Raw genomic sequence first — 15,448 nt, forward strand, 5'->3', positions numbered from 1 at the left:
AAAAAAAAAATAGCCAGGTGTGGTACGCATGCCCGTGGACCTAGCAACTTAGGAGGCTGAGGTGGGACGATGGGTTGAGCACAGGAGTTCAAGGCTGCAGTGAGCCATGATCTTGCCACTGCAATCCAGCCTAAGTGACAGAGCGAGACCCTGTCTCTAAAGTAATAATAATAATTTTTTTAAAAGATTAGGGTTTATTTCTTTTATAATGATCCAAGTCACTGCTCCCCTCATCCTAACTCCTGCCCCACCAGTTAACTGGTGGGAAGGCATTAAATCTGTGCTCCTTTGGGGATAGCAGGGTGGGTACCAGACTGCTGGTAGGGCACAAAGTGTCAGCCAAGGGGTCTGAAGTGTACCAGCTGGAAAACAGTGACAAGGACTCAGGGTCTTACAAAAGCCATCACCACAAGAAGGAAGGAGAACTTCCTAATCTGGTGTCTTCCTGGTGGCAACGTTTGTTATTTTTTATTTTTTTTATTTTTTTATTTTTTTTGAGACGGAGTCTCGCTCTGCCGCCCGGGCTGGAGTGCAGTGGCCGGATCTCAGCTCACTGCAAGCTCTGCCTCCCGGGTTTATGCCATTCTCCTGCCTCAGCCTCCCAAGTAGCTGGGACTACAGGCGCCCGCCACCTCGCCCGGCTAGTTTTTTTTTTTTTTTTTTTTTATTTTTTAGTAGAGACGGGGGTTTCACCATGTTAGCCAGGATGGTCTCGATCTCCTGACCTCATGATCCGCCCGTCTTGGCCTCCCAAAGTGCTGGGATTACAGGTGTGAGCCACCGTGCCCGGCCACAACGTTTGTTATTTTTAAACAATGATATTGCTGTGGCTTACACTGAGAAAACAAAATAAAAAACCTTTGAGTGCTTAATGTTGGAGTAGATCGTTAAAGGAATTGGTCCACAGCTAGAAACCCATAACGAACAACTAGAAGGTGATAAGTTAAAAAAAAGAAAAAAAAAAGGACCTGCATGGTGGCTCATTTTGGGAGGCTGAGGTGGGCGGATCGCAAGGTCAAGAGATCTAGACCATCCTGGCCAACATGGTGAAACCCCGTCTCTGCTAAATATACAAAAATTAGCTGGGCGTAGTGGTGCACGCCTATAGTCCCAGCTACTCGGGAGGCTGAGGCAGGAGAATCGCTTGAACCGGGAGGCGGAGGTTGCAGTGAGCCGAGATCACGCCACTGCACTCCAGCCTGGCGACAGAGCAAGGCTCCGTTTCAAATTAAAAAAAAAAAGCAGGAAAAAAGCAGGGTGTTGTCAAGGGCTGGCCCTCTGAATGCTGCCGTTCCAAAAGGTAAATGCTGGAAGAGAATCATTTTTCCCGTCTCTTATCATCATCTGTGTTGATTCATATGGATTAGTGCCCATGGTGGATTCATATTAGATACATATTCAGTGCATTCATTATCAGAGTCACCATGGAAAATAACAAGGTCCTTAATAAACGGATGAATATGTTGGTCAAGCATTTATTTCCTGTCGGGCGATGGCCCTTCCAGTGCAATAACCTAGTACTGGTTTGTAGTTAGGACGGGGAGCTGTGACCTTTATAAAAGGGGGGGTGCCAGTGTTCCAGAAACCTGTTCTTCTAACTTTCTCTGCAAAGAAAATCCCCGCACGAGAGGGGAGAGGATGGCGGCCAGTGGCAACTCCTCCGAAGCTGGGAAAGGACTGCAGGATCAGAACCTATCCCAGCGTGGGCGAAACCCGCCTGGGATTCCCATTTAGCTGCTGACTCAAGGGTAGCTCTGATGAACCTCCCCCGCCCGCTCCATCACCAGATGACTCCTACCTTCTTGCCAAGGCCCTGAGTTCTTCAGAGAGGAGGGCCTGCGGACGCCAGCACCACTCTTTCTCCTAATACCAGGTTGGTATCAACTCAGACACAATGCTCTTGTGTCTGAACTAAGCTCTTTATTTATTTCATGAGCATACTGGGTATAAACATTGCCTCATTTTTTTATTTAAAAACACTAATTAAAAAAACAGTAACAACAATGAGAGCTGTGTTAGGCCACAGGCCATTCAAATTGCTTTGCATTTTTATACCGGAGAGGAGTCTTATTAGCACCCCCATTTTACAGATGGGGAAAGTGAGGCGCCCGGAGGCTAAGGCATTTCTCCAGGGCTACCCAAGTACCGCCAGAGGCCAGACTTGAACCCAAGCAATATAACTCCTAATCTACACCCTAAATCACCAAGATACAACTTGCCCCAGCTGGGCCCAAACACCGCCTAGTATCTCTAACTCTGAATCTTTGCCTCTTAATGGCCTCTGTGTTGTGGGTGGCATGAGTAACAGTCCTTCAGTGGTCTGGCCTGGAAAAGTCTTTGGTTGTCTCTACCCCGTGGTCTCCGGCAGGGCCCTCTCAGGACAAGGCTGGCTGCTCTTGCATCTACTTGCTTTGCTTGGGCCAGTGCCTCCCAGAAGGCTGCATGCTCAGTCTTTGGAGCCTTTAGTGCAATGGCGAGGTTGTGCCGCAGCTGAAATCAAAGTCTTTGACAGCGATTGATTTCAACACTGCCTATCTGGACAGTCCTCTTACCCATGGGTAACTTGAATAGTCACGGGCAAGAATTCCAAAAAGGTTGTTTTGCTTGTCTACCTTTACCTGTAAAGGAACCCCCATCCCCAAACACGGGGGTTGAGGCTGGTCCCTAGAGGCAATCTATTCAGCCTCTGGGCTGAAACCACTTTTGAGAGCTTTTAAAACATTGCTTCATTCTCTCTATTTAATTTTATTTATTTATTTATTTATTTATTTGAGACAGGGTCTTGTTCTGTCGCCCAGGCTGGAGTGCAGCTGGAGTGTGGTGGTGTGATCATAGCTCACTGTAGCCTCGACTATCTGGGGTCAGGTGATTCTCCCTCCTCAGCCCCAGAGTAGCTGGGACTACAGACATGCGCCACCATACCCAGCTACTTTTTTGTATTTTTTGGTAGAAATGGGGTTTCGCCATGTTGCTCAGGCTGGTCTCAAACTCCTGGGCTTAAGCAATCCTCCTGCCTCGGCCTCCCAAATTACTGGGATTACAGGTGTGAGCCACCATGCCCAGCCATTCTCTTTAAGTATGTTTTAAAATATAGATACTAATAACCTGATTGGATACTTTTAAACTCTTCAGAAGGCAGTTTTGTCTTTAAACCTTTCTGCAACAGGGGTGAGGACCCATTTGATGGGATGGGAATAACAAACACCAGCCTCGAAGTCTAAGGACTCAGGATAAGAAAGGAGAAAATTCTTCTTTTCTGATCAAACAGAGCCATCCATAGCTTTTCGCTCCAGAGCACACAGGTCACTGCAGCTTGCTCTAACATTTTCTCTTGACTTCTACCAGGGTGTGCGGGGAGGGAAAGAAGAGCTCTGAAATAAAACAGGCTAAAATTTGGTCCATAAATGGAATTTGGGACTAATATGATTCCTTAGACAAAGTAGAATTAAGTGCAATTTCAGGACTTTTTTTTTTTTTTTAACAGCATCATAGGTAGAGATTGATCAAGAACTTTTGAGGCTCAAGTGGTCTGAAACCTTGAACACAGACCTCAGAGGACTTTAGATTTAGATAAATGGGAAGGGTGAGTTGAAAAGAAATGTTATACTCAAATTTGGAAGAAAAACCAAGGTTCAAGGAAGCTATTTTTAATGAAAAATCAGTGATTAAAGAGGAGAATCCCAATTTGTACCAAAATATTCATTTCCATGGTCTTCGTGCATGGTCTATTTCATTACACTAATTAGCTACACTGATTAATGCTTCTGTTTATATTTTTAAATAGATTTTGTAAAAGAGGATAATTAAACGGAAAAGCACCCTCATCACATTCCCCTCCAGCAGACATGCCTACAGGCAGCCTTTATCAGTGGTTCTCAATTGTGGTTCTCCCGATAGATCACCTGGGAACTTGTTAGGAGTGCAAATTTCACACACTGGGGGAGGGGAGCAATCTGGGTTTTAACAAGCCCTCCAGGTGATTCTGATGCCACATGCTGAAGCCACTTGGCCACAATCATAGCATCAAGCCCACCTCGGGGACACTGGCCTTCATTGCAAAGGACCCTAGAGGACACAGGAACTAGATACCTGGTCTACAAGCCCAAACTTTAACAATGATGAACAGTAACAGAGCCTCACCTCTTCCTTCTCCTTTGCAAGATGGCTTTTTTGGGTCTTGTTTCTCTTCTGTGTGTGATAATGATGTTTCGAGTTTGGGCATCTTTTTGAGAAAGGCTGAGTTCTTTCTGGCATTTTCCTTTTCTTCCAGTTTCAGCCTCAGGGCTGCCACTTTGGACAAAATTTTCTTCTTTACTCCCTCAGCTAAATGTCCACTGCCTGGGGCTTCTGGCTTTCTTTTGACCTCCTCTGACCCCGTCACTGCTGTGAGGGCCCCTGGCGATTTGCCAGCTTGGGCTTCCAGTGACTTCTCCCTCTCCCTGGACTTTTTCACACAGCGTAGGGTGCCCTTTTGATGTGGATCCTGCAGTAACTTAGGGGCTTTTGCTAACTCATCTTCTGAAATGAATGCCAAGGTCTTTGCTGAGGAGCTAGATGAGCTTGGGGGTTTGGTTTCCCCAGTTTGAAGCACCTCTATTTTAGGTTCCTCCATTTTGTGGCTTATCAAAAAGTTTGTGACATTTCCTTCAGGAGATGAAGTACAAGGCAACCTGGTAAGATGAGGAGAAGAGGGTAAAGGTTTCCCACGCTCATTCTCAATAGTTCCCCTTTTCTGTGAAACAGGAAACACATACTGACGGTTTCTGGGCTCAACTAAGTCATTTTCAGGGACGTCATGAATTTGGCCTGTGGAGTCGTGAGCATCAACCCCAAGAGAAGCATGAGTCATTATTGGAAGACAGCTAGAAAGAGGTGAAGTGGGGGAAATCAATTCTGCTTTGTCCTTTTTACTTTGCTCAGTCTCCCCTAAGCTCCCATCACTGCTTTCTTGTATTTGTCCTATGCTACATCCACTTGGAATTCTTTCACCCCCTTCGCTGGGTTGCAGGACTTGCCAAATGGTAGTTTTTGCCTCATCAGGTTGACTTTGTTCAGCCTCCCACTTCATACTGCCTTCTTGGCTTCTGCTGATTCCATTTTCAGTCAGAATGATTCCCTGGAGACGTGGAACTTGCAAAATGGCAGGCTGGATTTCTGCTCCATGGCCCACATTTCCGTCATTTGATTGACTCCCTTCTCTGGCGCCCTCTGGTGTGGATTCAGAGGGCTCTGGTTTTCCATCCCTGGTGTACTCTATCACACTTGTCTCATCAATGGGATCTACAGAGGACTCTAGGATTTTAGAGCAGGTCAGAAACTTTTTAAAGAAGGCAGTGTGATCCATCTTGAGTTGCTTTTCCTCCTGGTCTTGACTCACATTGTTAACATTTTCCTTCCCTCCAGTTTCAGAAGCCACTGGCAGTGAATCTGTAACACATAACTCCTTTCCATCTACAGGGTCCACAGATGACTCCAGGAGTCTGGGTTGGCTGAAACCCCAGGAAGAAAGACTTCTCCAGTGTGCACTGATGGCAGGCTTTTTACTTCTATGGCTTTCTCTGCTATCAGCAAGGCCTGAGTCAGCATCCTCTGGACTGTGAGCTGATGCTGCTATTTCAGAGGGGGCCAATTCAGGCACAACAGTATCTGCCTTTAGACTCTCAGGTACAGCCCAGACCTTGTCAGGAATTATGGGACCACTGTCTGATGCCTTGCTCTCAGAATCTGTCAGTTGTCTTGGTGGCCGGATTTCAGAAGCGGAAGCCTCTAGAGTTATAATCTTCAGCTTGTTGCCTGCCTCCCAATTTCCAGGTCTATATTCTTTAGACTCTTCCAAAATGATATCAGAGAGAGATGGAACATTGCTCAGAGCCTGACTATCTTCTTCCCCAGCAGTTTCAGCCACCATGGAGACCCTCATCCCCCAAACTGAGCGCTGCCCTGCTCCTTCCCTAGAGCTTGCTGGTGAGTGGGCCGAGGGCACCAAGTTTATTTCCTCTTGTGCAGCACATGTCGTAGGCAAACTTTCTTGGAAATCAGGTGCAGAAAGAGAACCCTGGTGGGACAGACTCTGCTGCTGGAGCCCCTGCTTCGTTTCACTTCCTCTTTCTTGGAAATTCTCTTCATGGCTCCTAAAGTCTGCTCTTTCCACAGTCTGGCTCTTATCTCCAGACAGGTTATCAACCTGAAGAGGGGAATTACTGAAGAAATCCTCTCCCTCTGGGAGCTGCAGGACATGGTGTGGGACTCCTGGCACACTGGGTGCTGTGCAGAGTAGCTCTTTTGTAGATTTGGTGGTAGCACCACTTAAAATATGACCCAACTGCACTTGGGAAGGAAATCGGGAAACCTTTTCATGGGATGCACGAGGGAACCTCTCCTCAGTGCCACCTGCATGCTTGTCCTCAGGAAGGGACACAGCAAGGTACTTGGCTGGGTGGACTTTGGTGGCAATGGTAACAGTTGATGTGTCCTCATTCTCCCTGGTCACTTGAAACTCATTATTAGCAGTTAATGTTGATGTCTTCTCCCAAGGAAAACTCATGACTGAACTATAACTGGTTGGGGTGTCTGTGGTGTCTGCAGCACTAGGACTGGGGCTCTTGTCACCTCCTTCTTCAAATTGCACTAAAGGATTATTCTCAGAAGAAAGGAGCTGTGTTTCCTCAAGCCCTCCTGAGTTGCTGGGGCTTGACTGCTCCCGGCCAGCATGTACTGTGGAGGCCAGTGGGCAGGTGGAATTCTCTACCTTGGCTAGATTTTCTTCTGTGGCACCTTCACTAGCTGTGTGTGAAATGTTCAAGGTGAAAGTACTGATAAAAAGAGGGGACATGACTGACTCGCCGTCCTTGCTGTTTTTGTATGTAGACAATGAAGTCTCAGACACTTGAGTCTGAAAAAGGACTTCTAGTGTCTTGCCATTAGGAGAACACAAATCAGATACTTTGCTTTGACCTTCTGCCAGTTGCAAGTCTACAGAGCAAATTTCTTGAGGCAAATATTTATCAGCTGGTGCCCCAACAAGAGAATCTATGGTATCAAAACATGTTCCTTGGTCACCAGCCTCAAAACACTCCATTGCACACACTGCTTCTCTGTCCCTTGGCCCATCATGCACATTTTCCAGGGTGAGGACAATATCTGTGGGTTCAGGGGAAGCAACAGAGACAGCCACAGGCTCCCTGAAGTCAGCACAGGCATCCTTGGGGAGACGCCTTGAGAACACACCTGGGGACGTATTCTCATCATTGGCTTCTGAGGTGCTCAGCTCATGTTTTAGGTCTTCCCTGAAATTGTCAGGTGTGTTGCCATCTCTGTCTTGTTTTTCTTCCTGCTGTGGGTCACAGGTACAGGGTTTGACCTCCAAGTGTTGAGCTAATGATGCATTTTCCTTGTGGACCCCTCCTAAGTTTGAGAAGGAAATTGTTGTGGTCCCAGTGAATGGGGAGTCCTCCCCAGCAGGCTCTGAGAAAGCTGGCATCTGGCTGCAAGAGATTCTCTCTCTGGCTGTTTCCTGAATTTGTACCTAGGAAGATGAAAAGTGGTATTAATAGCATTGTTCATGGGAGAGCCCACAATAGGGCATAAATGCAATCCCAAGAGTGTTAATCCTCAGGGACTGTAATAATGGACAAGAATGATTGAAATCTAAACATTAATCCCCCAACTCCCCCTAGCTATTAGAGATTTCCTAGAAAACTGCAAATTTAAGCAACTCTATGTTCCAGGGGGCCCTTTGTCAAATTCATCATTATAAGCAAAAAGCCTCCTGACAACCGTCATTTATTTAATGATTTTTTTTCTCTCTTAGGAAAGAGATGGAAATAAATTGAATGTTAACTGTTTTGATCAAGTAAGTCACAACAAGAGCTGTGTGCATCTTTCCAGAAAGATGAATCTCACATGATCATAATAAATGAAATAAACAGTACTTACAAAACAGCAATAAGCAATCTTTGTCCCCAAAATATGACAGCTTGCTGGTTAATAATTACTATGGTTTGGATATTTGCCCCCTCCAAACCTCATGTTGAAATTTGATCCTCAGGGTTGAAGGTGGGGCCTAATGAGAGGTGTTTGGGTTATGGGGGTGGATCTCTCATGAATAGATTTATGCCATCCCTCGGGGGTGCGGGAGGATGAGCGAGTTCTCAGTCTATTGCTTCCTGGTTGTTAAAAGGAGTCTGGCACCATCCCCACCCCCACCCTGCTTCCTCTCTGTCCATGCAATCTCTGAAAATGCCAGCTCCCCTCTGTCTCCTATCGTGAGTTGAAAGCAGACTGAGGCCCTCACCAGATGCAGATGCCTAATGTTGAACTTTCCAGCCACCAGAATCATGAGCCAAATAGGCCTCATTTCTTGATAAACTACCCAATCTCAGGTATTATGTTATAGCAACACGAAATGCACTAAGATAATAAGGTTACTAAAAAACAGAAAGAAGGCTGCCTTTGAACCCACCTCTAATGAATAAATGGACTTATGATTGGCCACCAGCACTGCCAATCATTTCTTTCCTAGAGTTGCTTATAAACATCCCAGACTTTAAAATAGATGCCCAATGGCAGACAAACCACCTCTATAAGAAATAGAAGATTCAGGACTGCTTAGGTTTTTGAGAAAAGGGGAGAGGGGGAGGGAGGGAGAAGAGAGGAAGGTAGAGAAAAAGAAACCTCTCACATTCTGAGGATTGAGCCTTTCATGGTACTATATAAATGTTCTATGATATTGGATATTGTTCAAGGAAGCAGTGAAACTTTTAACTCATTGATTATTCCAAAACAAAGAAAACTTATGTCCAGCCAAGGAGAAGAAAATTGCTTCTAATTTCTGAAGCAACTCAGTCTTTGCTCCCAGGACTCCTGCCTTGGACAGCCCCATTCAGATGTGCAGGGAACAGATTACTGGCCTTTGCGGGATGGGGTTCAGGGGTGGGGATGAAGTCTGTCTCCCAGCGTATGACAAAACAGAGCTGAAATGTTCATGTGCATTTCATAGCTCCAATGTCATGAGACTGATTCTCACAAATCATACGTGAGAATCAGTCTTACTACCTTGTGGTCAATCCCTGTAGTACTGCCCGTGGGAAAGAGGACAACAGCATAACCATACCTCTTTCCACACTTCCCCCAGGCTGCTTACAGCCTGTCAGTCATTCATCTCTCATTTTCTCTTTTAAAGCTACTTTGAGGTTAATTTAACTCATATTTGATGGGCATAAAAATGCTAACTAAACAAGAAAGAAATTTAGTATAAACTCCACGAGTGCTAGGACTACTTAACCTTTCAACAAATATTTGGTGAATGCCTCCAGGGTACTAGGGAGTGTTTTAGATAATGGGGATACAAGACAGGCAAATGCTCCTCTACAGGAAGCTCCCATTCTATGTTCTAGTGAAAGTCTGTTATAGTGATTAGCATGCAGTAGGTGCTTACAAAGTGTTGTTGAGAGAACGAATAAATGAATGAACCATGTACCAGTTGAGACAGCTGTAGCCAACTTCACCCATTAAAGCCCTATACTTGAAAGGGTTTGAACTTTTCATCTGCTCCTGACTTTGCAACAACCCTGTTTTAAAGGAGACTTTGAACCATAAGCACTACTGGTTATCCTGGTGTTCCTGGAAAGAAAAATATATTTACTCCCTTTCTATATCTCTTTTTCTTCTTTATTAAAAAGAAGAAATATAATTTCTGGGAAATAAGGGACAAGATTTTTTTTAAAAAAAGAATTTGATGTGCGTATGGTTCCCTCTCTATACCTCAATATCTATAACACATGTATAGAGTATTTTTCTCATTTGGTATTTTGGTTCAACCTTTTAAGAATATGCTATAGCACAAATAGACTGAGTCATTAAGCACAGAAAACATAGGGAACTTTCTGGTCATTATGTGAAATGTGTAGAGAGACCGCCCAATCAAAAACACCACCACCCCTCTCTCCGGCCTTTCTATGCTGCCTGAATTTCCACTACCTATGTCAGTCCCTTATTTTAAGGTCCTGGTATTATCACAGTATCATCAGTGTTAACAGACATTTATGGAGTAGCTGTCATGTACAGAATTCTCTGTCAGGCACTGGGCAATTTTTTCCAAAGGGCTTCAGTTAAAAAGTTACTATGACACTTACTGGGATGGTACCTTTATTCTTCCATGACTGATTACTATTACATCAGCAAAGTAATAAGCGGGTACCTAGAAGAGATTGACATCTGAAGAGAATTAAACACAGGACAAGCAAGTTTTGATTAGGATGAGTTTGGTCACTGGAATAGATCATTATAGTATCATGCCTTGATTTACAAAATAATCATATTCCATTAAGATTTATTTCCACCTTTCCTCTTGTATTAGTCAGTTCTTGCACTGCTATAAATACCTGAGACTGGGTAATTTATAAAGAAAAGAGGTTTATTTGGCTCACAGTTTCACAGGCTGTACAGGAAGCATGGTGGCAACTGCTTCTGGAGAGGCCTCAGGGAACTTTTACTCATGGCAGGCAGCAGAGCCGGAACAGGCATCTTACCCTACAGAAGCAGGACCAAGGGAGAGCGAGTGGGGTTGGGGGGTGGGGGTGCTGCACACTTTTAAACAACCAGACCAAGAACTCACTCATTGTCACAAGAACAGTATCAGGAGATGGTGCTAAACCATTCATGAGGAACCACCCACATCATCCAATCACCTCCCACCAGGCCCCAACCTCCAACATTGGGAATTACATCTCAGTGTGAGATTTGGTGGAGACACAGATCCAAACCACATCTCCCCTCTTGCTTTTAAATTAAAATTCTACTTCAAAATACCCTAGTGAAGCTCCATGTGTAAAAAAATTGGTTGAATCCTTGACCATGTAAATTCATACATTTGACACACATTTAGTGACCATCTACTTTATACCAGGCACTGCTCTAGGCAGCTGGGAAACATCAATGAACATAATAAAGATTGCTGGCCTATGGAAGTTATGTTGAAGCAACGAACTATACAACTGGCCTGCTGCTGATGTGCAATTCCATAGATTTGATTTTAACCCATGGGTTTTTTTTTTTTTTTATGTGAAGCCTTTAACAGCCCAGTCCATATTTGTACTTGCTTACGGCATCGGTTTCAAGAGCAGGCTCCTCAGTTCTCATCCTGAGGCCAGCTCACAGAGAAAGGGAAACCACAGACTCACATCTTCCCAGTGAGTCAGATCTTTCTTTTAGGAGGAGATTTCTTAGTTAAGTCATTACAAAAGAACTCTACCAAATGATTCTCCTGCTGTGCACCTACTCTCAGCATAGAGTGAGTGCTGAAACTTAGAGTGAGTGCTGAAACAATTTCCTTATGTAGGGAAATTGTACTCATTCAAGTGAAAAAAGGAGTGTTTGGGGCTCTAGGAGCAAGCCTACCGTTGTGTGTGGTGCGTGGACTTGGAGGACTAGCAACCAGGGGTTCTAGCCCAGCTTAATTGGATATACCATGCACGACCACAGGTAACCTCTTTAGCTTCTCTGACCCTCTGTTTCCTCCTCTAAGACTAGCCACATGCATGTCAGCACCATCTTGTCAAGTGCCTGGCATATTGCCTGGTGCCCAGAAGACACTCACTCACTGATATTAATTTTCCTTCTTCTCTATGACAAAACAGCAGTAGCTCAGGAAAAGAGGAAGTCAGGGAGCTCCGACAGGCAGAGCCTTGAGCTATGAGCTTTATGAGGGTTTTCTCATCTGATCTGTAAAATAAATCTGAGAAAAAGATGTTATCATCTCTTCTTTACTGATGGAATGAATAGCCTGGGTCCAATCATAGAAACCACACAGTAGGTTATATAAGAGAAGTTCAATATAAAGAATTGTTGACTGTGATAGGAGAGTGCTATAAGGTATAAGGAAACTGTCTATAGTACTCTAGGCAAGGGAAAGTACCAAGGAAGAACAAAGTTGGAAGGGGTTTGGACCTACTTGGAGAAGGTGTGGTTAGGCCACCAGATAGCACAGAAGTTCACTGGTGCATCCAGACCAGAGCTGGCCTGGAATTGCTGGGAAAAGCAAAAGACCTCCCTTCCAAGTGCAGGCAGGGAGTAGGTGGTCAGCATGCAGTGGCGTGAGTGAGGAGGGGAGTCTGGGCATGGGTGGTCACAGGGGCTGAGGCTTTCAGAGCTTGTGGGCTACATGTGGTGTGGGTCAGGAGTTTGCAGAGTGCTAGTTTGAATGTCCACTCAAAACTCACATTGAAACTTAATCCCCCATGTGGCAACACTGATAGATGGGGCCTTTAAGAGGCGATTGAATCATGGGAGCTCTGCCCTCATGGAGGGATTAATCCATTCATGAATTAATGAATTAATGGGCTAAAGGATTAATACGTTATCAAGGGAGGGGACCTGGTGACTTCATAAGAAGAGGAAGAGAGGCCTGAGGTGGCACAGAGCATGCTTAGCCCCCTTGCCATGTGATGCCCTGCTCTGCCTTGGGACTCTGCAGAGAGTCCCCAACAGCAAGAAGGCCCCCACAAGATGCAGGCCCTCTACCTAGGACTTGTCAGCCTCCAGAACTGTAAGAAATATGTTCCTTTTCTTTATACATTTCTCAGTTTCAAGTATTTTGTTACAAGCAAAGAAAATGGACTAAGACACAGAGGGAATAAGTGCTGTGTGCACCAGGCCTCGGGCGGCTGTGTGTAGGCCACGCAGGAGATTGGTGGAGGCAATCTGTGTGTTGATACAGGCAGGAGGCTTTAAGAGCTGGGGGCCACGTGGGGCTCCGGTTTCCAAAGAGAGAGGGCAGCAGAAAGGGTATCACTACGCTAAGGCTACAGGGTTGCAGATGACCACGTTCTGGGCCCCATGGCTGGGGCAGGATAACCACAGGCTCTCCAACTCCACCAATGCTGAAGTGACAGGAATTCTGTTCCTTCTGCAGTGTCCTTCCAGTGCCTTCTGCTGAGAAAGTGTAACACTGTGCTTACTTTAAAGAAGAATAATGGAATTTCTTTAGTACAGGGCACATATTGAAGGGTGAATTCAAAGCTGAGAGGCATGAATTAAAAACCAACACATGAGGTCAATGATGTTTGGCAACGAGAAGTCTCCCCAGGATCTCACAGTCAAAGGCAGAGCCAGGATTTAAAGCCAAGTTTCTGAGGCTACAGAGCCCTTTCGAACCCAGTATCTCCAATTGGATAAGTTGGAACAAATCCCACCTCACCAAGGGCTGGAAACTCCCCCTAATTTAAATCCAGAACTTCTGAGCTCCCAAAACATTTTGGATATGAGACTGCAAACGTCCTTCTTAGGTGCAACACAGCCGTCTGTCAATTTCTCTGCTTCCCTACAAGTTCTAAGGGCAGGAACAGGAACTCTGTTATTCATTTCTGAGTCTCCAGAACCTAGCACATAGGGACTCAGATAATTTTGCTGAATGAATAAGCAGATGAATGAATACAGGAGGGGAAAGGGTAAACCAAATTTAGTAACATTTCCAAGCCTCTTTTTGAAAGCAGCATTAAGTTTGGAAACTTAATGCTTGAATAGCATTTTTCAATTGAAATCCCATTCAACATGCCTCTGATTCCACAAACACGTTATTTTTATTTATTAGGCTTTCCAAAAGTTCTGCCACCTAGGAATGTCTGCCATGGATTTAATGGAAAGGTGTGTTTCCTCTTTGTGCACCCCAGGATGTTCAAGGTTATGCTTTCTATCGTTAATGAGTGTCTTTCATGCCAGCCAAGTGCATGACACTAATTTGAGCCACTAACAATAGAAGTTTGTATGAGATAAGATCCCTCTCCTCGAATAGCTTATAATCCAGTTGAAGAGACAAGATGTACACGGAAAAGATAGATAACAATTCTTGACAGGTTGTGCTAATAGTCAAGTGGATGAAACTTAACTAACAGCACTGCTCCAGGACAGAGTGTGGAAGGTCATCACCGTATCATCCTCTTCTATTTCAACGATAAAATTCCTGCAGTGCAAAAATCAGAGGTTGTACTCTTATGTCACATGTATCAATTCTGAGATACTTGAACATTTCCATGCAGTCTAAGGAACTTCTCTACTGATTGGACTGGGCAGATATGGTAGACATTGTTGGCTGACTAACTCAAAAGTATCCCCAAGCCCCTTGTCTCTTGCTACCTCCAACTAAGAATGCTGGAAAACCACACACTCTCCCAGCCTCTTACATAGCTAGATGGGGCAAAGGGGTCAGTCTGCCTAATGAGATGTTCAAGGAATCCCACCAAGGGACTCCTGGGGAAGGTTTGCTTTCCTTGTGTAAGTTATAGACATGGTGGTTACCTTGCCTATCTCCTCCTTCTTCCTTCAATCAGGATGTAATGTCTGGTGCTGCAGCTCTCATCTTGCAGTCCTGGGGCATGAAAATGAAAAGCCAGTACACTATGACTGGTGCAGCAGAAAGAGAGAAGGAAGTCGGAGATTTGCAGTCATCATCGAGCTACTGGAATGACACAGAGACTTTCACTAGCCCCAGACTTCTTGTGAACAACAACAAAGAGCCTTATGTTTTAAGCCACTATTAGCTAGCTAAATATTCTGTTAACTGCAGCTTCTCAGCAGCCTAATGGATAGGAGAGAAAAATACATGGCTGAGGGAAGAAGGGGAAGCCAGGTGAGGGTCACCCTGGAGCCCTCTGGAGGCTCTGCGCAGCTCCTGGTAGGGATTAGCTGGAAGAACAGTGTCCCATAGAGCAAGGGGTGTGGTCCCTGGAAGGGAGCTCAAGGTGCTGGTCAAAATGCCAAGGGATCAAAGGGCCTGAGGCAAGGTGAACTTGAAGTAGAGTGGGGGAGGGACAATGGGAAATATGAGAAGATTGATTGTCAAAGGATAGAGGCCACAGTTCTAAAGTCAATCAGAAGCCCCCAGGGCCAGGAGGGCCAAGCCACTTGGTCCCTAGCTTCAGATGGTCAGTCTTCCATGTGCCAACATGCCCTACCATGCATAATTTTCATTCTCCAGCTTCTTTTTCTTTTTTTTAGTGTTCTTTTAATGTTCTTTCCTTTTATCTGGATGAGGTAGGTAGAAATAGCACTGTGTCCTTCAACAGTTGTCTACACATCATCAATTTTCCCCTGTGGTTCCAGGAAACTTTAAATGAGACCTTCCCCTCTCTCTGGCCACTCTGGGCTGCTGTAGCCTCCCCCACGGATAACCTTTCCTAAATATCTGCTGAGCTGTCACAACAGGCAGAGCGTCATTCGGCCGTTTGTCATTCGATAGATCAAATCCATACCACCTGGGGCTGCAAAACTGAAAATAGATAGCCCGGTCCCCAGCCAAAGAAAGCTTAAAGGCAAGCTAGAATATTTCAGGAACTTGAGTTTATTTTTAGGAGCTGCCTGATTGCCCAGAAAGAAGCTTCTCTTAAAGGCTTTGAATGTTAGAATAACACATAATAGATTGGAGGACTGTACCTTCCTTGATATTCATCTAAAA

The 15,448-nt window shown here is 45.0% G+C and overlaps 1 protein-coding gene across 1 annotated transcript in view; it reads right to left on the bottom strand.

Moving 5' to 3' along the window:
• ALPK2 (alpha-kinase 2) overlaps positions 1-15,448 on the bottom strand; it is a 129,231-nt gene that overhangs the window by 48,461 nt on the left and 65,322 nt on the right. The window contains exon 4 of the mRNA XM_011949283.1: positions 4,141-7,525. Coding sequence (XP_011804673.1) covers positions 4,141-7,525 — 3,385 coding nt within the window. The remainder of the gene's footprint in view (positions 1-4,140; positions 7,526-15,448) is intronic.

This window comes from Colobus angolensis, unplaced genomic scaffold (assembly GCF_000951035.1).
Source record: "Colobus angolensis palliatus isolate OR3802 unplaced genomic scaffold, Cang.pa_1.0 Scaffold108, whole genome shotgun sequence".
Lineage (NCBI taxonomy): Eukaryota > Metazoa > Chordata > Mammalia > Primates > Cercopithecidae > Colobus > Colobus angolensis.